At 52.4% G+C, this 23170-nt stretch overlaps 2 protein-coding genes across 2 annotated transcripts; one reads left to right on the forward strand and one right to left on the reverse strand.

Annotated features, from left to right (window-relative positions):
• Positions 1–62: 62 nt before the first annotated feature.
• AARS1 (alanyl-tRNA synthetase 1) lies at positions 63–14960 on the reverse strand. The gene is made up of 21 exons (XM_058034305.1): positions 14897–14960; positions 13321–13529; positions 12522–12710; positions 11772–11917; positions 11492–11683; positions 10910–11054; positions 9527–9672; positions 9003–9111; positions 8758–8908; positions 8258–8382; positions 7482–7626; positions 6677–6855; positions 6087–6200; positions 5132–5338; positions 4355–4539; positions 3840–3948; positions 3071–3184; positions 2675–2794; positions 2119–2205; positions 606–719; positions 63–327 (listed from the first exon to the last, which is right to left on the reverse strand). The coding sequence occupies exons 2-21, from the start codon at positions 13462–13464 to the stop codon at positions 142–144; spliced, it is 2907 nt and encodes a 968-aa protein (XP_057890288.1). The 5' UTR covers positions 13465–13529; positions 14897–14960; the 3' UTR covers positions 63–141.
• A 2527-nt stretch (positions 14961–17487) lies between these two features.
• On the forward strand, positions 17488–22940 carry LOC131089480 (C-signal-like). Its single transcript, XM_058034249.1, has 6 exons — positions 17488–17747; positions 18230–18281; positions 21397–21584; positions 21945–22103; positions 22402–22512; positions 22827–22940. The coding sequence occupies exons 1-6, from the start codon at positions 17502–17504 to the stop codon at positions 22938–22940; spliced, it is 870 nt and encodes a 289-aa protein (XP_057890232.1). The 5' UTR covers positions 17488–17501.
• Positions 22941–23170: the final 230 nt, after the last annotated feature.

Consider the following 23170-nt stretch of genomic DNA (forward strand, 5'->3'; position numbering starts at 1 on the left):
ACTGGCAGCGGGAGCCCAGCCCACCCCATCCCGTCCCGCCTCCAGAGCCGGGGAGCACAGCGCGGGGCAGGGAGCCTTTATTACAGCAAAGCTGTGCAGGGGACAGAGAGGGAGACAAAGGGACCGGGGTTCCCCCCTCAATCAGTTCTTCAGCTCCCCCAGGCGGAGCCTGGCAAAGTCCGTGGCCAGTTTCAGGGCTTCCTGCAGGCAGCCCACGTTCTTGCCTGTTGCCTGTGCAGAGATGTCTTTTCCGCCGCCTTTGCCGTCCATCAAGCCAGACACTTCCTGCACCCACTGGCTGGCCTTCAGGCCCTTATTTGCAGTCTCCTGGGCAGGAAGAGAAACCCAGCGGTCAGCACTGCTAGCAACTGCCCCACCCTGTGCCTACCACCCCATGAAGTCCTGACTCTTCCTCTTCCCTATTTGCAGAGCATAACCCCTCTTCCCTCACTTCTGCAGCCTGACAATAAGCCCAAGCACAAAGGCTGTGGCTCTTACCAAACCCCAATCAGTTCTGGCTGTGGAATGTTAGATAGCTCCTGCCTGGAGGCTGCAGCTCCTCCACAGAGGCTCAGAGAGAGGCAGCCACACAGTCTTGGCCTTACCTGGGGTACTTGACACAGGCAGGTGATCCTGCCAGCTTCGTTATCCACAGCAAAGAGCATAGCAGCAGTCTGGGGGGAATTAGTCTTGAAAAGCTTCAAAGATTCATTCAGGGCCTGGAAGAGAACAAAATCATTATATGACTGCCTCCCTGCACTTGCACCCAGCCCAGCTCCAGTCCCAACAGTGCCCACAGAGACCTCAGGGATCAGGAATTGCATTAAACCAGCCAGCAGCACTCTGCAACGTTCCTCCTCCCAAACATCAGCCATCTTCACAACCCAGGCAGTGTAGAAGCCTTGGCAGGGGACATAACCCTGCCTGTGTACCCCAAGGCAGGAAGGAGAAGATGCTTTTATTTCCCCACCTTGAGGTATACAGCAATTGGCAAAATCAGCCCCAGAATAAACTTTTGCCTGAGTGTACTGGCTGGAGGGGAAAAAGCTCCTCCCAGCAGAAGGGAAGAAGGGAACAGCTGTTCCAAAGGGAGTCAAGAGCACGCAAACACAGCATGAAGAGCCTGCAAGAGTTATCAGACACAGCAGGCAGGGGAGAACCAGGGAGACTGCCACACATTCTATTATTCTCAAGGAGACCATCATCCCTCACTCACACAGACAGCATGATGCAGCACAGAGCCCCAGGAGTGGGTCCTCTGGTGAGCAAAGCAGTGCTGCTCTGGGTGGATTGGGAACACACAGCTCCCTGGGCTGCCAGCACTGCCATCCCATGGGATGCACCCTTCTGCCAGGGAGAATGCTGCAACAGCACCCACTGGGAGCAGAAGTGTGGGTATCATGGTGATGCTGGTGGCCACAGAGAGTGAGCAGGACCAGCTCCAAGACTCTCAGAGAGGAAATTTTAACAGAGCATTAGCACAGAGAGGTCTAAGCCCAGGCACAACCAGCTCCCACTGCCTGGCACTTACTGGGCTCAGCACTGTGGCACAACACACACAACAGAGCATTCATTCCAACAGAAATCACTTGGAAAAAAAACGTGTGTGGAGGAGGGAAGGAGGAGATTCAGCCCTGGCCAGGGAGGATCTTTAACCCAGCTGAGCAGACAGTGCTGGGAGCAGCTCTGCCTGGTCCTGTCCACACCCAGCCCAGGACAGCACTCTGGAGCTGATCTGCAGGGGCCACAAGCATCACAACTTTTATGGCTCAGCAGAGCTGCTGCTCTCAGTCCCTTAAGTACATTTCAGTGTCATGGCTGCTGCAGAATGAGTCCTACCTGGGACACAGTGAGATTTCTGCTGGGCTCCAAATCTACCAGCATGGCTGGCAACTCAGCAAGTGGTCAAAACCCCACCACTCCTGCAAGCCCATGTGCCAGTCCAGGAGGTGGGACACAAGAGAATATCCCAGTGGTCCCTTCCCCTTCTCAGGGACAGCAGGTGGCAAGAGGAACAGCTCTGTAACACTGAATCATCTCTCCAAGTGATGAAAGACCCCCCCAGCTTCTCCTCAGAGAGAACTAAGGTTGCTGAGGACAGATCAGACTTTCCCATACCTTTGCAGAGGCTCCATTTTCCATTTCCATGATGACCCATGGCTGGTTAGGATGACTCTCAATAACTTGCTTGGTCTTCTCCAGTACCTGAGGACAACAGTGGTCAGTCACTAAACCATCCACACTTTGTATGGACACAAGAACCACCTGGGCAGAACAGGGACAGAGGTCGCCAAGCTGCCCAAACATACCCACAGCCCAGCTTGGAGCACCATCACACTATGAAGCCAGGAGGAATGTACTCTGACAGGCAGATATGTGGCCTGTAAGACACCATGTTGTGCATGATTCCTCCTCCAGAAAACTCCAGTGGGATCCAGGAGGAAGCCTGCACCCAGGGGCACTGTTAGGGCAGGAACAGGCTGCCATGCTGCAAGCCAGGGAACAGGCACAGAGGTAATTCTGCTTCAGGAGGCAGCAGGAGAAGCTGGAAGGCTGAACAGTGTGAGGGGCACTCCCACACGTCAATTCTCCTCCACCCTGGATATTAACAGAGCTCCCAAAGGAGCTCCCCACAGCCCTCCCACACTGTCCTTCATTCCAGGCCACAGCTCACTCTTTTCTGGATGTCAGCTTTGCTTGCTCGGTCCAGGTCATCCATGACCTTCTTCAGTGCTTTAACAGCCTCTCTCAGTTCATCCTTCTGCCACTGTGGGATAACAGCAGTGGCCAGTGTCTGCAAAAGAGGAGCAGGAAGAGAAGGTTAAAGGCACAGTAATCATGGCAGGAGATGCAGCACCTCACGAACTCTGCCTCAGCTGGCAGAGCCCAGTAAGCTCCCCTCCTCTCCCAGTGCCAATGACCTGAGGAAACAGGTGCTGGCTGCAGCACCCATGGGATGCAGGGCTGTTGGACAGGATCAGGAAGGTGAACTCAGGCCTCATTAATACCCAGTTCTGGCAATCAAGGTCCCTTTCACTTTGGGGAGGCAGAGCACTGCTACCATCCTCACCTCACTGAGATCTGTGATCTCCTTCTGCACGTCTTTGTTGGGAGCTGTCTGGACCTTCACCTTGGCCTCCAGGGCTGACAGCAGTTTCCTGAGGCTGTCGACTTTCCTGAGGGCCTAGGAGGATACAATCTGAGTTAAATCAAGCTGGAAGATTGAGCAGGCTGGGCTTTTGGTCACCCCAGAGTGCAAAGAGGTGAGTAATGCTGGAATGCCCCAGGATGGAACTTAGTAACTCTTGGAAAGCCACAGGGCCAAAGCAGGCAGCACCTGACCAGAACCAGGGTGTCATGCTGGCACATGGACTCCAGGTCTCTTTCCTTTGCCAGGATTGCCAAGATCCCCCCAAAAGAGAAATCATCTCCTCCATGAAACCCCTTTCTCCCACTTTAGGGAGCACCAGCCCACAACCAAAGTCATTGCCTCCTGCAGCAGAGGACTGGATTCTCAGACTTCATCACTCTCCTGCTGGCCCTGCCAGCTGCTGAGAGCTCTACATTGGCAGTCACTCTGAAAAGCAACCTGAGCTAACCCTGGAGCCATCCTACACACCCACCCAGGTTTGTCTGCCACAACACCTGCAGCTGAGACTTCCCTCTCTATTCCCTGCTCTGACTGTAGTACAGCCAGGGTCTCCAGAACAGTCTTTGGCAACAACAGCACCCTTTTCCATGAGTCCCTCAGAGGATATGGTGCAAATTTGAACAAAATGAACTTTGGCACAGGGTTAATAGGTGGAATTTCACAGAGGATCTCTCCTGCCTACCCTTACCTTCCGAGCTTCAGCCCCGGTGACTGCAACTATCCTCCGGATGCCTTTAGCAATTGCTTCTTCTGAAACAATCACAAAGGGGCCAGCATGGCTGGAGTTCTGCAAGTGCCTTTGGAAAGAATCCAGACAGACCCACAAGAAAGAGTTAGAAGTCCACTTCTCATCTCAGCAAGAATCAGCAAAGAAATAAGACAACCATCCTGCCAGGGAATTGCAGCAGTGTGGGGACAGGCAGAAAAAACAACCAGTGCTGAAAGCAAATGAGTGAGGAAAGGGTGGTGAGACCTGTGCTCCCAGCACTGCCAGAGACCCTCAGTGAGGGCAGGGGCAATACAGGCAGTTTCCTGCCTGCAAAAGGTAATTTTAAAGACTGATTGACTCAGGATGGAAATGCATCACCACCACCTCCATCCCTGCCCTGGCTCTGCCCAGTGTATGCTCATGACAGGAGCTCAAGCTCAACAGGAACTCCTCTCAGCCACCCTGCACCTTCCCCAGCCTCTCCAGGTACTCACGTCCCTCCGCAGAACTCAATGGAGGTGATGGAGCCCCCAGGGCCAGAGGGGTCAGCCAGCAGCTCCTCCACAGGGATACCAATGGAAACCACACGCACAGGATCAGGGTAAGTCTCGTCAAAAACTGCCCGAAGTCCTTGGATAGCTTTGGCTTCTGCAAGAGGGCAGTCCTTGGCATACACAGTCTGCAGGGACAGCAAAGGGATGCAGGCAAGAGCCAGTCATGTCAGCTGTGACTGAGGGCCCACATTCCCAGGAAATATCTTCCTCTGGAAATGTTGTGCCTTACCTGAGCTGGGATTTGCTGAGCTACAAAGTTATTAAAAGACATCTCATCTTCAAAACTCCCCATACCACCTGCTCAGACTCCCTGTGTGTTACTGCACACGCAAATGGTTCCAAGCACAGATTCCAGGGTCCTTCAGGGTCGGCTCTGACACTTGGCACCAGAGCAACTCTCCTGCCATTGGGCACACATCACTGGGTTGTTTGGGTGTATGCTGTAAATCCAGCCAGGCCTGCAAAACTACTCTGCCAAACTTCCCAGCTCTTGCAGCTACTGCAGGCATGAGAACACCTCAACCCTACAGAGGGCTTGAAACCAATGAACCAAACAATCCATATGGGGTTTTCCCACTCAAAACCCTCTAAGGTGATGGCAATCTGTGCACAGTGCTGCACCAGCAGCTCGGAATCCTCCTGTGCCTGCCAAACTCCCAGCATCCCAGATCATCCAAAACAGGGACTCAAGGCATACAACGTGTCACCCATACCCACCTTTGACTCCTCGATCATCTGGTTGGCAATCCCCTCAACCTTCTTGATTTCCTGCGTGGACAGGGCTCCCTTGGCCGTGAAGTCGAAGCGCAGGCGGTCGGGAGCCACCAGGGAGCCCCTCTGGTCGGCCTCCCCCAGCACGGAGCGCAGGGCGAAGTTCAGGATGTGGGTGCCCGTGTGGTTGCTCATGACCGGCCTCCGCCTGGCCTGAGGGAGGAAGCCACTGTTGGATGGGGTCCCACAGCCCACAGCCACAACCTCCTCCAGCAGCCAAAGGGGAGGGTAATGCCCTGCTCCAACAGAATCCTAAACTAGCTCAGGACACCAGAAACAACTGATGGCACTTGCTGCCTTGGAGCTTCAGCTACAGGAGTTACCCACCAAATCTGTGTGTGGCTTTTTTCCTGGCAGTTCCCTTGTCTGGCCTTTTGGAAAGAGGCCAAGGACAGATCAGGACACAGATAATTAATTTCTGTTCCTCAGCAGGGAAAAGCACTTCAAGATGGAAGCCTTCCCTCTTCCTCTAAAGGTGCTGCCTCTATAGGGATGGGAAACTCATCAGGCTGATTGTGCTCAACCCAGCACTCCCTCAGCAAGCTGAGCCCACAGGAGCAATGTTTGGACTGGGGCAGATAGCCCAGGCTCTCTGCTGTTGTCCCCACATGGTGGAGCACCACACATGTTCTCCCTGAACATGTCATGACCCCAAATGTGTTTCTGCCTGTGACCAGCAAACCCAGCAAGAGTGGCTCTGAGCTAGCTGGGCATTATCTGCTTTGTGGTAGGAGAAAGCCAGGTGTGAAGCAAGAGAGACTTGGAGTCAGCCAGACACTGGTTGATTGTGTGATGCAGGGAGGGCAGGACCCAAACATCAGCAACCCCCCCCCCCAAAAATTCAGAAACAAAATCCAGAGAAAAGAGCCAAGCCCATGTGTTACACCATGCTTTAACTCACCTCATCAATAGTCAGGTGGACCTGATCTCCCACTTTCAAGCTCCCATACAGAGTTCCTATGTGCAGCACATAGCCTCCCCGGACCTGAACGTTCTTCACAGTGAATTCTGTTTTCTGTACAAAGAGGGAAATGCCCCATGTAAGCAGGGGAGACATCCAGAAGTCTGAGCTGCAACTGGAAAGGTCCCAGCGGGGAGCTAGAGTGGTGTGCGTGCTGGAGAAAGCTGAGTGTCCCCAGGCACAGCACACAGCAAAGCAGAGAAGTGAATGAAGCTGGGGCACAGCTATGGGGCACAGAAAGAGCTCCCCACCTCAGCTTCAGAGCACTGCCCTTGGACTTGGCAATCCCAGCACCACCACCACAGGCACCCACATTCTGGTGATGGCAGCACAGAACTGAGCTCCTCAAGGAGCAAGGGGAACAAAATCCCACCAGATCCATGCCATTCTGCACCCCTAGAAAGGAACCCTGTAGATTGCATGACATCAGATATGGATGAGAAATTGCTGGAGCTTGCTTGGCCCCTTCTCCCCTGTGCCCAGGCCCCGAGTCAGACTGAGCCTAGCAAAAGGCTCTCAGGCCCACTCACATCCTCCCTGCTGTCATCATCCTTGACCATGTAGCCCTGGTCGTAGATCTGCCCGCCCTGCTCGGCGTAGAAGCAGGTCCTGTCCAGCACTATCCCGCACTCCTGGCCCGTGGACACCTCCTCCACAAAGGTCTTCTCCCTGCGGATGGCCTTCACTGTGGCCACGAGGCTCCCGAAATCTGCCACCAGGAGGACAGGCAGTGTCAGTGAAACAGGAAAACCTTGTAGACACCACATGGGAGCAGAACGTTATAGCAACACCTCCCAGTTATTGCAGCAGCTCATGGCACAAATCCCCACACATCTGCAGGGGATAAGGAGAGAGGAGTAAGGCAGCAGCTAGTTGGAAATCTCATTTAGTGCCCTCCTAGGCAGGGACTGTCCCTGCCTTCCACACCTATGCAGCAAAAGTCAGCAGCACATATGGCTATGAGCCTGCAGCCTCCTGAATCTCCATCAAATCAAAACACTAGCAGAAGAGCCAGAGTGAGCAAGCCAAGGACCCTCCAACAGGCCAAGAAGAAACTGCAGTCTCCTGCAGCACTGGCAAAGGAGCAGCTGAGAAACACCAACATAGGAGTGTGGAGACATAAAGCTGAAGGAAAAGGAATTCCCTTAATTTGGCAACTGCTGTACAGTAGCCCCTGAACAGTCTGCCCTCCTTCTCTGCTCAATTAGTAACAAGCAGACTATTCACCTGCACAGCCTCCCACTTCCAGCTCCATGTCCCAGGAAAGGGGAGCCCAGAGGAACATGCCAGGGAAGGTTCAGGAGCAAAACATGACTGTGAGAAGGTTTTTCATACCATAGGTACCACTCGGATCTGAAGCATAGTTGTACTTTGGTGAGTCATCTGTCACCTCCAGCCCTCGGGCTCTCAGCTCTTCAATGGCATAGATGTCCAGCATAAGGAGATCTTCCCCTCCAGCACCCTTGCCCTGGGATTTGAGCTGCCAAGGAACAAGGTTTGAGAAATGACCTGCCAAATACCAAGGTTTAAGAAACACTAATGCATGCCAGCCTAGCTGCACATCTTGCTCACATCCCTCAGCACTCCCTGATTTAGAGCTCTGCCCTGGGAAGCTGTGTGCCAGCACCTGGAGCGTGCCAATTTTTCTGGCTCCAGAGCATCCAGTTCCAGCATACAGACCAAGTGGGCCTGAGCCCAGTAAGGACCAGGCAAGCACCCAGCTGGTCAATGCCACTCCCTGCTGCTGCAGCAAACATACTGGGAAATGCACCCAAGGTGCAGGCCTGCCTGGATACTGATCCTTGGACAGGGAATAACTTCCATAACCAGAGCAGGACAGCAGAGGTGCTCCCAGCACTCCACTACCTCTGTCTGAAGGCTGAGCTCAAGGTTCCAGGCTTTGCTAGTGAGCAAAACCAACCCCAGCTGTACAGAATAGACATGTCCCACAGCAACTGCAGTTGTCCTGGATTCTCTCACAGGAAAAAACATGAGGCATATGGGCTGTGAGAAGACTCAGTGAGAAAGGAGCAACTCATTACTGCAAACTGCAAGGAATGGAATTCTACCTGCCCACTCACAAACTAGCTTCCCCTGGAGCTGTTACCCACCTGAGCATTTTTCCGCTCCTCTTCAAAGCCCTCCATGTCTACAACAAGGCCCTTCTCCTCTGCAATCAGCCCAGTAAGATCCGCAGGGAAACCATAGGTGTCATACAGCAGCCAGGCAGTGTCACCTGCAGGAAAAGGGCAAAGCAGTCACCTCTCATGTTCCATGAGACATTGCTCCCTTCCCTGCTGCTCCACCAGCTCTGAGCTATGGCAGGACAGTGAACAGGTCTGCAGAATGTGAACATCCCAAAGGCTCCTCCCTGGCAGCACAGAGATGTGTGTCTGGGCAGCTTAGAAACCACAGCAAGTGAGCACAGGCCAGAGAAGAGGTGGGTGGCTCAGCTCTAAGTGATGTCTTCTGACTCCAACTTTTTCTCCCTACCATCTTCCACCACCTCTAACTTTCCTACCCTTTCCCTTCCCCTAACTTCCCTAAGTCATTATGTAATCCCAGATAACAAATGCCTTTTGCTGAATCCAGACAGAACTCACAGCCTTACCAGGAATGACTTTACTGTCCCCAAGGCTCTGGATCTTCCTGTCCAGGATGCGACGGCCTCTGCTCAGTGTTTTCAGGAACTGATCCTCTTCCTCATTGATAATGTCCTTTACCATATCTGGGTCCTTCTTCAGCTCAGGAAAGGCATCTCCCTGCAGACCCAGGAGGAGGAGCCCTTCAGCATGGAGATCTGCACACCTCAGCAGAGGAAGTCTTAAGCAGATACAGTGGAATAGGAGAACTCACCAGTGACTGCACCACCACATCAACCAGAGTAGCGAAGAACCCCTTGGGGGCATTGAGCTTCTCATGGGAGTAGCGCACAGCGCGTCGGAGAATCCGCCTCAGCACGTACCTAGGGAACAGCAGAGCCCCCCATGCAAATGTTACACATCTGAGCAAGTTCTAAGGGGCTCCAACAGCATCCACCTACCAGCACCCCCTCCCAGGACCAAGAGAACAGGGTTTTCTCCTCTCATTTTCCCTCATGGCAGCAGCAAGGTACCGGTGAGATGCTAGGCCCCAGCTCCATGACCCACATTCACTGTGTGCCTATGGAGTCCACTGGCACCTGCAGTACAGCCCCCCAGCCCAAATGCCTTGCTTTTTCAAGAGCAACAGTGCACCAAGCTGGGCTTTGTGACTTTCTGCCCACAGTCATCTTATCTGGGGGCTGGCACAGCAGCAATCCTGCTGACAAGAACCTTCAGACTCATGCATCAGTCTGAGAACAGAATGGGAGTGGTGACAATGTAGCAGCTCCTTCTTACCCTCTGCCAGTGTTGTCAGGCCTGCCCCCATCCGAGAGGGCCAGGGTGATGGTGCGAGCATGGTCAGCCAGCACACGGTAGGCCATGTCTATTCCATCAGCATCCTCGGCCCCAACCTGCCCCAGGTAGGGCCTGGCACCTGTGCCCTGTGCAGAGGAGAAGGCAGTGGGCAGAGGGTACAACTACTGGCAGTGGCACCATGGCAGAATTACAGGGGGAGGGCCTCAGAAGCCAAGCCAAGCCAACCCCACCACCCACAGCCACGGGAGAATATTCCTCTTGGAAAGAGGCAACACAGGGAACCTAGGGGAGGCACAGAGGGCTCTGCATGGTGCCACAGCCCACATCTCAATGGCAGAAAGCTCTCCAAACCAGAGGCAAGAAAATGCAATTTATCCCATCATTAAGAGCCAAAGAGAGAGGAAGAGGGAGGGTACAGGGAAATAATTTGTTTTGCACACTGGCTCAAGGACACCAATCTGGCATAACCTGCCCAGTCAAGAAACCTTTCAATATCTGTCACACAGGAGATGGTCCCAGCTTTCCTCTTTTAGGATGTTTTTATCCATACCCTAGGAAAAGATACTGCTGTAACCATGCACTGCTTGCACGTGGTGCAAACCTCCAGCCAGGGGCACAGTCCATCCACCCAGGCCCCCTGAACATGGCAGGAAGGCAGACAAGGACACAGGGGCTGTGTCTGGCCAGTGGACTTAGCACTGAAAAAAGGCAGCTGTCCAATTCCAGCTCTGGAGCTTGGCACCTCATTCGTTAGAGGTAGCAGGAGCCTGGGCTCTTCTCCCTGCATTTTATCCAGCATGATCTAGAGTCAGGAAGCTCTGCCTCCTCCATGGAGGGATAAAAAGGCTTGGACCTGCACACAGAACTTCCAGCATGGGACCACGTTACCCATGCTGGACAATGGAGCAACAGCACACAGGTTCTGACAGTGACTGTTGTGGTTTATGGCAAAGCACTCCTGGCTAAGGGAATTTTCTACAGATCAGCGTGTTCCAGGTGTGAGGCTGAAGGACAAATTGATTCTGGCTTAGCAGTACCACGTGCTCTCTAGCACATGGCAAAAAGATGGCACTTGGCCATGTTGGACTGCAGAGTATCTCCCACTGGGAGAGGACCATGCAGTGTCCCTCAGGACAGTTCACAGAAACTGGGGAAGCTGCACCACTCACTGTCCTGTTTTCCCCCGGAAACATGGCCCAGGGCAGCAATTACTGCACCAGTCTTGGTTCCTACCCTCAGCAAAGTGCAAATGTGTGGGCTCACAGCAGCTGGGAAAGCACAGACCACCCTGTCCAACTAGTCCCATACATCTCCCAAAGAATTCAGGGAATGGATGCAGCTAGGTCAGGCTTCAGTTCATACCTTTTGGATGGCTTCAAAGTAAGGAAGGAAAAGGTCAGTGTCATAGTTGGACATCTTGTTCTGCAGCACAGAAACCAGCCTTTCCAAGCCCATCCCAGTATCAATACTTTTCTTAGGAAGGGGTTTCAGTGTCCCATCAGCTTCCCTGCCAAAGAAAGATGAGATGTTATGGATGGAGGCTCTGCAGGGGGAACCCCTTTCTCTCAATCTCTGTAAGATTTAGTTCCATCAGATTTGTGACACAGGCCCATACATAAGCCACACAAAGGACAACTTTGATAAAATACACTTAATAAGACCCTCAACAGCAACTTAGACCCAGAGCAGACAATAACTCATTCCCTAGTGAACACCTGGCAGATAAACAGAGAAAATATTCTCAGTTTGTCCCAAAAGCAGTGTGACCAACCCTTTCTGTACCAGTGGGTAAGGGGACAGAGCATGACAAAGTGCTCAGCTGCTGGATAACTGGGAATGGCAAGTAAGCCACAGGCAGCTGAAAGAACACACAGCACAAGCAGCCTCCCAAACTGAGCTGGAGCGACCTGGCTCACCTGGAAGCTGGAAGCAGATCTGGCTCACCTATTGAACTGTATGAACACCAGGTTCCAGATCTCCAGGACGTTGGGGTCATCCTGATTGACCAAGTGTGAAGCATCTCTGTCCCCAATCCGGTCATAGTGGATCTCACTGCAAGGGCCACAGGGGCCGGTGTCTCCCATTTCCCAGAAATTATCCTTCATATTGCCAGGCAGAATCCTGCCCTCAGCCAGCCTGTAAGAAGACATTTTTCCTAATATCCAAGCCAAATAAATTACTATTGTTCATCAAAACATGCACCTTCCTCAGTGAAAGGCCTTACCCCAAATCCAACCAGATCTGCTTGCACTCCAGGTCTGGCTGCAGTCCTGCAGCCTCATTTCCACCAAAGTAAGTGACATAGAGTCTTTCAGCAGGAATGCCAAATTCCTTGGTGAGAAGTTCCAGTGCCAGTTTACAAGCAAGTTCCTGCAGAAGGAATCATGAGGTCAGCAAGTGAATGCAAAGACAACTTCTCTTCAACATCCAAAGTACTGACTACTGTAGGTATCAGCAGCTGAAAACTTTCTGACTTTTGACATAAGAAAGAAAAATTAATACATGCAGTGAAGAGGGCACAAGAAACATCTCACATGACTGTCTTGATGCAGCCAAGTTAACGCCTAGCATGTCCACTGCCTCCAAAAATGCTTTTAATTCTGACTTTAAATACTACACTAGCAAGAAGCTTGGGAAAGGAAGTCACTATTGTGTGATCACTCCTGTTTGAAGGTGAGTCATAGCTGCATAGCACATGTTAGTCCCCACATCTCCAAACAAAGGACAGCCACCAAAATCTCCACCTGAAGACTCCAAACTAGTAGAGTTAATTTAATCAGCTTTATAAACCTTAAGTGATTAATCTCAAATAATTCTGCAGGGTTGGGGCAGCTTCCAAGCTCATTTATTCCAAAGAAGCCACAAGCACCTCTTTGCCAACACATTCTCTTTCCTCTTGGCAACTGCTCTGCTGAGCTTATAGAGATGCATAAATCTGCGCAAGAGATTCAGAGCTGCACCCAGACTGTTTTACCTTGAAATAATCCCCAAAGGACCAGGACCCCAGCATCTCAAAGAAGGTGTGGTGGTACACATCTTTGCCCACATCATCCAGGTCGTTGTGCTTGCCCCCTGCTCGGATGCACTTCTGAGTGTTGGTGGCTCTGCTCAGCTTAGCGAGCGGGTGTGAGGGGTCGATGGTATTGAGGAAGATGGGTTTGAACTGCAAGGAGAGAAAAAGGACAAGTGAACTGCTAGAAAAGCTGAGAAACTGAGGAAAGCACTCAGAACCTGTTTTCACATGTTGCAAGCAACAGCAAGGCAGTAAGTGTCATGATATCACTAGTCTGAACATACCCAAAGCACTTTCAGAAACAAACCTGCTGCTCCTGCCCATGAGAAGGCTGCCTAGAACTCAGCACTCACACACAAACAGGCGTTCCTAGAGCCCACCAAACCCCAGGCCTTCCAAAAGGGACTAAAAGCTGTCAGATTCCCAGCTGTCAAAAATAAAAAAAACTGGGTGCTGATCTGCAGCAGAGCCCTTGCAGCATCCCAGTCTCAACCACTCTTCAAAGACGCCATTAGTCATTTGTGCCAGGACTGCTGTGGTACCAGGGGTCAAGGAAACGAGACTGGCAGAGCTCTCACCATAGGAACCTGTTCCAGTGCTCTTGCCAATTTTGTGAGAGCACAGAGGACACACCACCCATCTCTCTGTGACCAGAAGGAAGGTTGAATAAAGAACAATTTTCCCAACAGCTCTGCAAACAGCTTCACAGGTTCCAACAGGGTATGTCTGTAGGACTACAATGCCAGGGTGGGAATCCTACCTGATTCATACCAGCATTGGCAAAGAGCAGTGTGGGGTCATCCAGGGGGATTGTGGAAGATGAGTGCACATAGGTGTGCTGGTTTTCCCTGAAGAAGTCAATGAACCGTTGCCGGATCTGGCTGGCAGTGAGCGGGGTCTCCATCTGGAAGCTGGAAGTTGCCACAGTCCAAAGCAAGTGGCAGGAAAGTGGCAAAACCTCGGTGCAGTCTGAACAAATGAAAACAAACAAAACTCTGATGTGTTGTCAGCTCAAGGGGAACATCAAGATCATAGTCCCCAACTCCAGAAAGGGACTCCTCACATTGTTAAGTATGCACTGACACTTCTGTCCAACCATCAATCTGCCCCAAATAGTGGTGGCCTAAGCTGAAATTTCCTCTCTCCCAAACTCCCTGATTTCTGCGCTCTACCTCAAGTTGCCGGTTGTTTGAAAACACATTGTTATAAAGTATCAAACTCAAATGGATACTAAACTTAATAGGTCGTGTTTGCCTTACTGAGGACAGAGGGTGACTTTGCCGAGTCACCAAAGCATTCAAAGGGATTAAATGCAGAGTGAGGAGACATCATTACGGCTTTCCACTATATAAAGGGGCTTATAAAAATGATGGACAGTAACTTTTTACATGGGCAGGTAATGATATGACAGTTTTAAGGGGGAACAGTTTTACACCAGAAAAGGAGAGATTTAGGTTAGATATTAGGAAGGAATTATTCCCTGCGTGGGTGGTGAAGACCTGGCACAGGTTGCCAACAGAAGATGTGGCTTCCCCATCCTTGGAAGTGTTCAAGGCCAGGTTGGATAGGGCTTGGAGCAGCATTGTGTAGTGGAAGGTGTCCCTGCCTATGGCAGGGGTGTTAGAATCAGGTGGGCTTTAAGGTACCTTCCAATCCAAACCCTTCTGTGATTCAATGACTAAATCATAGAACAGCCCAGTTTGAAAAAGACCTCTGAATACAGCCTTGTCACCCTCCCTGCTCAAAGCAGAGCCAGCTGCAGGGATGCCCGGCAGCCTTCCTTGAGAGACCCACATCCCTACACGCACACCAGAGGCAAGTGACAGCCTGGAGGGCAGCACCGCCCGTGTCCTACGGGCACACAGGGCTGTCCCTGACAGCTCAGCGCAATGCGGATCCAGAGCGGGAGGCGAGATCCCAGCAGGCTGCTGGGCGCGGAGAGACGGGAACTCCCCACAGGAGCAAGGCCTGGGAGCACTCACAGCACACAATCAATTGGGCTGGAAAAGTCCTCTGAGATCATCGAGTCCAACCTCGATGCTGCAGGAGGGAAGGACCCGAGGCGGGGAGAACCAAGCACAGCAGCGGCCCCAGGCCCTGTCAGAGCCTCTGCCCAGACACAGCCGCCCTCCAGCGCCCGAGAAGCGGTGAGGGCACCGCGGTGTCCGGCAGCGCCGCCCGGCATCCCCCCGCGGGCCCGCATGGGGCGCGACCAGCGCACCGCCACCCTCCCGCCCTGCCCTCTCCGAGCCCCTCTCCCCTGTGCCCGCGGGTCCCGGCCGGGCCACGGAAGCCAAACCCAGCAGCCGGAGCTCCCCGGGCCCCTCGGGCCGTACCTGCGCGCCCACCGCCGCCCCTCGCTGCGCTCCTCCGGCCGCGCCGCAGCGCCGCTCCGCCCCGCCCCCCTGCCGGACACCACCTCCCATTGGTTGCGGAGGCTGTCACTCTTCTGCAGAGTCCCACCCATCCGCGCGGCGCCCCGCCCCCGGCTGATGCAATGGCGGGACACAGCGGCCACGTGACGCGGGCGGGCTGAAGCCTCAGTGGGCGCCGCCATTTTAGGGGTGCCGGCCCTGCAGGCGCGGGGAGGTCGTCTCAGAAATCGGGTTCGGTCTTTGGTGTGCAAGGAACCGATAATGACACATCGAGTGAGACATTGTTTGATTCAGAGCTACCCCAGCCTGCGTGCTCGGTGGTATTCCACAAATCCAGCACACCCCACCGGACTTTCCATGCTGTTATTTGTGCACAGAAATTCAGGATTAGTGACAGCCCTTCTGTTAGGATTGACCAGTATGTTCCATACAACTCACATAACCCCAGCTAACTTCTACTCATGCTCAGGGCAAGGGTCTTTATGTGCGGAGGGTCTTTTTGATGTGGAGGTGTGATTTTCAGTGTTACAATGAAGATAGTTTATCTCTAAGAAGCACGGACCTGTGTATTTTGCCAAGTTAGCAATCCCTAAATCTTGTTAGTTCCGGAATGTCCTTGAGTGAGGGATGCTGGCTGCTGCCTCTTCCAGCGATTAGCTCTCCTTTCCTGCTGATTAGGCTTGAAAGTATCCAAAGGTTTTACATCAAAGAACAGCCTGACTTAAGATAACACTGACTGACACATTGCCCATTTTGCAACAATGATGCTGCCGGCTGCCATGGAGGGAGCCGGGAGCTGCGGGGCTCAGCCGGGAAGGGGCTGTGGCAGAGCAGGAGCTGGCTGGGGGTGCTGGAGGGGTGAGCAAAGCCCTGCTGGGGGATGTAATGACTACAGGGTCTTTGCAGGGGTCTGCGGGGTCAAAGTCAAGGCTGTGAGATGCAGGAGAGGTCCCTGCATGGCTCTGGTCATGGAGCTCATGGGAAGGGCTTGTGGACCCAGGCCAAGGGGCACAGCATGTATGCAGAGGAGGTGCCACGCTGGCAAAAAAAAAAAAAAAAAATCACTCTGAGGACAATCAAGCATTTAAAGGGGGTCTGGGAAGTCTGCAGGGTCCCTGGAGGGTTTTGAGGTCAGGTTCAAGCCCTGGGCAACCTGTTCCGGAGTCATTGCCGATCCTGCTCCTCCTGTTGTGCCTTAGAGTAGAGTTCTCTCAGTTCCTCTCTAACCTGGACAGTTCCCAGATGCCTCTATAGCACTGTAGCCTGGTCTCATCTCTTCCCTGGCGCACACTTTCTGGCCCTGGGCTGTGATTCTGGAGCCATGAGTGTGCCTGTGCTGCTGTCCTTGGCCACCATCGGTCAGCCCTTTCCAAAGGTCACTCCCCTGCTTGGCACTGGCCCATAGCCATTCCTGGTCGTGCAGCCCTCTTCACTTGTTTCTGTTGTTTCCTTCCTAAGGAGTCTGGAAGGAAAAGAGGAAACTCCAGTCTAATTTGTTCCTAATGGGAGCTCTGCTCTGGATGCTGCTGGCAGGGCAGGCAAGTCTGTGCAGTGCAATTGTTTGTGCAGGTGACTACACCTGCAAGAACGTCTGCAACAGCAGTTCCGACTCCAACACCATCCAAATCCACACCCAGCATGCTTACCTCTCATGGGGGCCATAGTCTGTCCACCACCATGGAAGGAAACACCACTGCTTCTTCCCTTTCATGATCTGTGTCACCTGAAAGATCATCTTCCAAATGTGAGGGCCCCTCACCATCTCCCGAGTGTTTCTTTGGTGATTGCCAAATGTGGAACCACTCAGCTACTGGGGAATAGAGACTTTTGTTCCCTCTGCCACACTGAGCAACAGGTATGTGCCATGAGGCACATCCAGATGGGATGGACCCACTCCCATTACTTTCCTTTTCTTTTTTCCTACCCCACCCCATATTCATGTTGCCCCAATTATTCTGTTTTAGCTGAGGCTTTTTACATGGCAGCTCTATGCTTTTTCTAACACTTCTGCATGCTAAAAATCCATGCCCCCAGGCTGGCCTGGGTTGCAGCAGCCTTGCTTTTACATGCATTTCTTCAGTTTATAAGCATCCAGCATTGTCCTCCAGCAAGGAGGAAGAAGATGGATGTGAGCTTGAAGCCCCAGCGGTCAGTGGTCGAGGCTGCAGGGAGTGGAGGGTCCTTCTCTGCTGGCTCCTGGATGCTCTGGAGTGGAAGTGTTGGCAGGGGTAGAACCTGCAGCACATAAACTGCATTCTCTGTGCTTCCCAGGCTGGGCTTTGGATTAGTGTCTCAGAATTCAACTCACCCCGCAAACTAGGAGATTGCTGGCCACAGCCAGATTTGAACCTATTCTCCTTTTCCTTGCAGTGCTCTTCCAAGCCTGTGGAAGAGGTGGACCCTTCTGCTGTTACAGAGACTATGGGGGCTGGGGCTTTAGAGAAGCATAGTGACAATGCAGGTGACATGCAGCCCTGTCAAATACCAGGGAGCCCTTGGTCCTCTTGAGACCCTTGCTGTATTTGGGGCAGGCGAGGGGCCAGGCGCTGGCACTGTCCCAGTCCCCATGGGTGCCCAGAGCCACACCCTGGGCTGTGCCGGGCTCCTCTTCAGGCCAGGCAGGCGGCAATCCTGCCACATGTCACCGCCCGGCGCAGAGGCTGGGGACATGGCTGCGCTGGCTCGGAGCGTGCTGGTGACAGGGTCCAGCCGGGGCATCGGGCTGGAGCTCGTGCGGCAGCTGGCCGCCAGCCCCCGGCCCCCCCAGCACATCTTCGCCACCTGCCGCGACCCCGAGGGCCCCAGAGGGAAGGTCAGTGTGGGCACAGGGAAGGGGATGGTGCTGAGCCAGGTGGGCAGAGAGGATCCACGGTCCCCACATCCCTGTTGGCTTGCTGCCCTGGCTGGGTAGCCCAGGAGTGGGGGCTGAAGTGCTCTGGGGGTCTCATAACCCCCCCAGCTCCCTGGAAAAGTCAGTGCCCAGTGTGGCAGGGTGGGATGAGGCTGGAGAGGCAGACGTATTCACCACTCACTCCTGCTGTGCCCATGGCTGGCCAACCCCTTTTCTGTGCTGGGATTACTCAGGAGGGGGGGCAGTTCCTAAGCCCAACAGCATCTGGGCTGGCTGTGGGGTTGCTGCCCTACCCCATCCACTGGGGATGGCCCTGTGCTCTTTCCCCACCCTGGCAAAAGCAAAGCCACCCTGGCTCAGTGATCTGGGAGCAGGGGTGGGACACCTGACCATGCAGCCAGTGGCTTCTAACCTTCTCCCTTGCCCCATCACTTTATTTCCAGGCCCTGCAAGACTTAGCTGCCCAGCATTCCAGCATCAAACTGGTCCAGCTAGGTATGGAGCAACCTTTCTCCTTGCACCCAACATTGCTCTCCGATGACTTTGGAGGTGGGAGCAGGGGTGGCTTTTGCAGGAAGCTCTAGCCCTGACAGGTGGGGAGGGATCCATGGGGAGGCATCCATGCACACTTGGGTAAGCTTCTCCCTGCAAATTAAGCTGTGCCCTGGCTGGAGCAGTCAAACTGGCTTCAGAGGAGGCAGAGGTGGGTCCAGGCATCTCAGCTGAGCAAGTGTCATGGGAAAGGCATGACGCCTCTTCCCAAGGATGCTAAATACAGTGCCCAGGTTTTGGGCTAGGACACATGGGTTCACAAAGTGTACAAGGCAGGGCACAGTAACCACCTGGATGGTTCCTAAGGAGGAGGGTTGGTTGGAGGAGGTCATGGTTGGTATTTCTTTCAGGTAAATAATGGAGGAAAAAAACAGCTGAAAATGACACATGGGAAATCTGCCCAGCCTGGTACCCCAGGCTGATGCTCTGACCCAGAGGCACAGGATGTCCATAGCTTGGACTGGGGAGATGTCCTCTTGGCCATTCCCTCCTTCTATGGATGTGGGCCAAATTCAGTGACCTTTTTCAGCAGCATTTGGGAGAAGCACAAGTAGCAAATGGACCTCGGCAGCCTAGGGAGAACAGCCAGGCTGGCATTTGGAATTGGCAAAGTTGGAATTGGGGTATTCACAGGAAAGAAGCTTCCAGGGTGCTGGACAGGTACAGGCTCTCACTGGGGAGGACAGTGTTTGGGTGAAGAGTGGGGAGATAAGGAGCACCAGTCTTGAGGAACAGAGATTTCCTGTGTTCCCCTGTGTCTGAGAGAGTGGGGGCTGCTTTTATTAATGAAGAATTAAAAGAACAACTAAATCCAAAAGAAATGTTTTGGCAAAGTGCCTGCACTAGGATTGCCATTGCTGTAAAAAGTGAGGTGGGAAGCAGCCATAGCTTCTAAATATTTGTATTTCATTGAAGCCAATAATAAGAAAACTGAATCAAGGCTATTCCATATCAGTACCTACCTATCTACCTACCTGCTTATTTGTTTAAAAGCACCTGAAAAGTTCAAATAACTTCAGTTCAACTTCAACTTTTTAAATACTACTTAGAAAATAAGACATTCTTGAATTCAGGCTTTACTACAAAGAGGCAGCAAATCTCTCTTTTGCTATTAAGTAGGTTATTAAAATAAAATACCTTCTCTGTAATAAAAAATGAGCTGTGAAGCCCCAACTGGCAGTACCTGATGGGAAGAGCATGGCCAACATAAAAGGGACATCTCAAGGGACTGGCCATAACAAGAATAATCTTTTCTAAAAACACACACCCCAAGCCCCAACCTGTCAATAAAGTCCCAAAGTAAGCTTAAAAGCTCTTAAATATCAACAGCAACAAGATATTTTTTTAAAAAGAGAAGTTGCTTCAAGTTCTCTTGCTCCATAAAAAGGAAGAGTTGTCTTCAAACCAGTAACAGGCATAGACTCTTCAGGAAGAAAAGTTAAAAAAATAACTCAAAAATGTGTAAGATCTGTCACTTCTTTTCATTCTCTCTCTTTCTTTCCCACCCTTATTTCTTCCAGGGAGACAAGCATTGGTTATTTCATCAAATTTGGGGGTTAAGGACTAAAAATGTGTGGATCCCACATGCCTTGGAGCAATGACTCAGCTAACCCAGATAGAGCAGTTAATCATTCACCAGGTGACCAAAAAATCCCTCACTTGTACTGGAGTGACAGAACCTTGAACTTCATCCCATTGTTATCCAAAGAAATAACTCCAAAGCACTCTGTGATTTGTCCTGCAATTAGACATGCAATATCCTCTTGAATCCCAAGACTCCTTCCCCTCCCAGCAGCCCCACAGCAGATTATCCCCATGGTGTTCCCCTCAAATGTTTTTAGGACACCTCCACAAAGGTCTGGGCTGCACAACACAAGGTAGGAACAAGTCCCATGCTGCTCAGATACTTGCTTACCACCGTAAAAACATCAGGCTAGTTAAAAATGCCAGGGAAAAGGATCTCTTTGCTGCCCATCAGTGTACAAATATTCCAAGAAAGAAATCTTCAGCCTTGGAAACCTTTGCTAAGTCACTCTTTTCCAAGAATGAGAACAGAAACACAGCTCAGGGGCCAAAGTGTTGCAAAAAAATAATGAATCTGCAGTCCCCCACTCCCAGCAGGCTCATCACATTGGCATCTGCAAAAAACAGGCACAGAAACGTGCATGGGAACAAGGGCGCACTCCAACCTGCCCATACACGTGAATATTCATGGTTTTAAGGGCTCTGTGGTACACCTAAGGTATTAAAAAGCAATATATAAAGTTTAATGTTGGCCTAATTAGCCTGTTTCACATCCTGAAGGTATTTAGATGACCTTTTAAATAAACAAATGATGGCCACTTCAGTTGGTGAGTATCCAGGACAGGATGTAAATGCTAACAAACAACCCTGACAGCTGGATGCAAACTTAAAAAAAACCACCACTTTTATTGCCTAAGTCAGAAAAATCCTGCAATTAAAACATGGCAGAATTTCAAAAGCTATACTAATACTTAAGCAAAGAGGAAGGCACTGGGGATGCTTATCCTTGTTAACCCAATTTCAGTTGTGCCTTGTTACTTGAGAGGGGTTGTCCCCACAACTTGCTCAGTAGGGATAGGGAAGTTCAGATTCAGAGCCTGCAACCAAATACTGCAGGTTACATCCCAAATCTTTTATTACTTGTACTCAGCTCATCTGTCAGCTCCAAAACCTTGTGGGTAACAGCATGAAGAAAAAAATGGCTCCCTGTGGAAATAAACTTGGGAGTGTCAGTGTGCAAGGACCAAGCATCCCTTGTACAATCATAAATTCCTTAGATACAGAAAGAAAATACAGACAAATTTTTCCTACCAGTAGCCCCCACATGACCCAAAATGATTTGAATTAAGGTTTAATTCAGCTGAGGCTGCAAAACCAAGAGGTGAGGACAAACTGCTGCTCATTCCAATGTGCACAATCTGCTAAACCTGCTGCATCCTTTCTGGATAAGTGCGGCTTCCAGCCACAGCACAATTTCCAGTGGGTGCTGTGTGACCCATCAGAGCTATTCTTCCCTTTGCTTTTTCCCTGGCAGACACAGTGAATTTGCCCAGCATCCAAAGGGCCATGCAGGCTGTGCAGAATCATCTGAAGGACCAGGGCTTGAACCTGCTCATCAACAATGCAGGCATCAGCTCCCATGCCACACTGTGCTCCCTGGACTCAGAGGAGATGCTCGACGTGTTTGCCACCAACGTGGTTGGGCCACTTCAGGTTGTCAAGGTATGTCTGGACCTTTTGCATTTCTTCTCTTTGGGAAGATGTTCCATTATGGGAATAAGGGCACCTCCATGGATCTCCCCTGCCTACCCAGAGGAGCTCAGCAGCGTAGCCCAACCCAGCATCACCCTTAGTTCTTCCCACCTGGAGCCTGTTCCAGGCTCACTGGGCCAGCTCACTCCTTTCCTGGGGAAGGAAAGGCTGGAGCCTGGCCCCTCCTTGGGGCATCTTCCCCATTCCCTGCACTTCTGCCAGGAGTGTCTGTCCAGCTGCTTGTCTGCAGTCTGGGACAGAGCCCTCCAGGATGGTCCTGAAATTGGGGTTCTCTTGCATGTTAATGGAGCATTGGTGTCTTTGCATCAGGAATTTCTGCCGCTCCTGGAGCAGGCAGCAAAGGGAGAGGGAAAGGAGGGTCTGAGCTGCAGCAGGGCTGCTGTCATCAACATCTCCTCCAAGCTGGGCTCCATTGGGCTGTGCCTCCACGTGCCACAGGCCCCCATGTACCCGTACCGGGCCAGCAAGGTGAGCTGCCAGGGAGGTGCTGGAGATGCTGTCCCAGGCACGGTGCCCATGGAGGGGAGGGAGCCCCTGGGTCACCCCCTGCCCCAGCCACCCATCCCCTGCCTGGTTCTCCCAGGTGGAAGCACAGAGACTGGGACAGCAGCAGCCAGGACTGAGCCTTTCCAGCAGGTCATGCTGATGCTTTGTTGCAGGACCAAGTCCCATTCCCCATCTCCACAGACATTTTGTGGCTATGAAATGTCTCCTCTCCTGCCCACCCATTCCCTGGGTTGTGCTGGCAGGGCTGTGCCTCTTCCAGGCTGCCCAGAACATGGTGACAAGGTGCTTGGCTGCAGAACTCCAGGACAAGGGGATCTTGTGCGTGGCCATCCATCCTGGCTGGGTGAAGACGGACATGGGCACACAGGAGGTACTGGGTTGTGCAGGGGAGGGTCAGCAGGACCCCCACTGAATCCCCATGTTCTGGGGAGGGCAGGGGCACTTGGGGGATTTTATGTGTTGCTGTGGCTGCCAGGACCATCTTCTGGAGCAGAGTAGGCAGGGAGAAGGCAGCAAGCTGCAACATACTGAGTATGTGGGATAGCCAGCCCTGTCTTCCCAAGCCAGCCTGGAGAGGTGTGGCAGTAAGGAAAAATATCCCCATGAGCATCATGGATGCTGTTCCCAGGCATGCACCCTCCCCAGGAGCTGCTCTCTGTTACAGCTCATTGTCCTTTTCTGCAGGCACCACTGACAGTGGAGCACAGTGTGAGGGGCATCCTGACCGTGCTGGCCAGCCTCTCACAGGACACCTCTGGAGCCTTCCTCGACTGGGAAGGGAACAGCCTGCCCTGGTGATGGACAGATGGACAGTGCCTCTTGCCCATACTGCAGCCTCTATTTGGTCACCCCTGCTTGGTTCACCCCTCTGCGTGGTCACCCCTGCTCACTCCCAGCCCTCCCCACACTGCTGGGGAGAGGGTCAGCCTGGGAAACAGCCTCTACCTCCTTTCCCACAGCATGTGTTACCTTTGCTCCCTCTGTACCCCTCACTCTGTAAACTCTGGCAGCTGATGCCTCTCTGCTCT

Source organism: Melospiza georgiana, chromosome 14, assembly GCF_028018845.1.
Source record: "Melospiza georgiana isolate bMelGeo1 chromosome 14, bMelGeo1.pri, whole genome shotgun sequence".
Classification (NCBI taxonomy): Eukaryota; Metazoa; Chordata; class Aves; order Passeriformes; family Passerellidae; genus Melospiza; species Melospiza georgiana.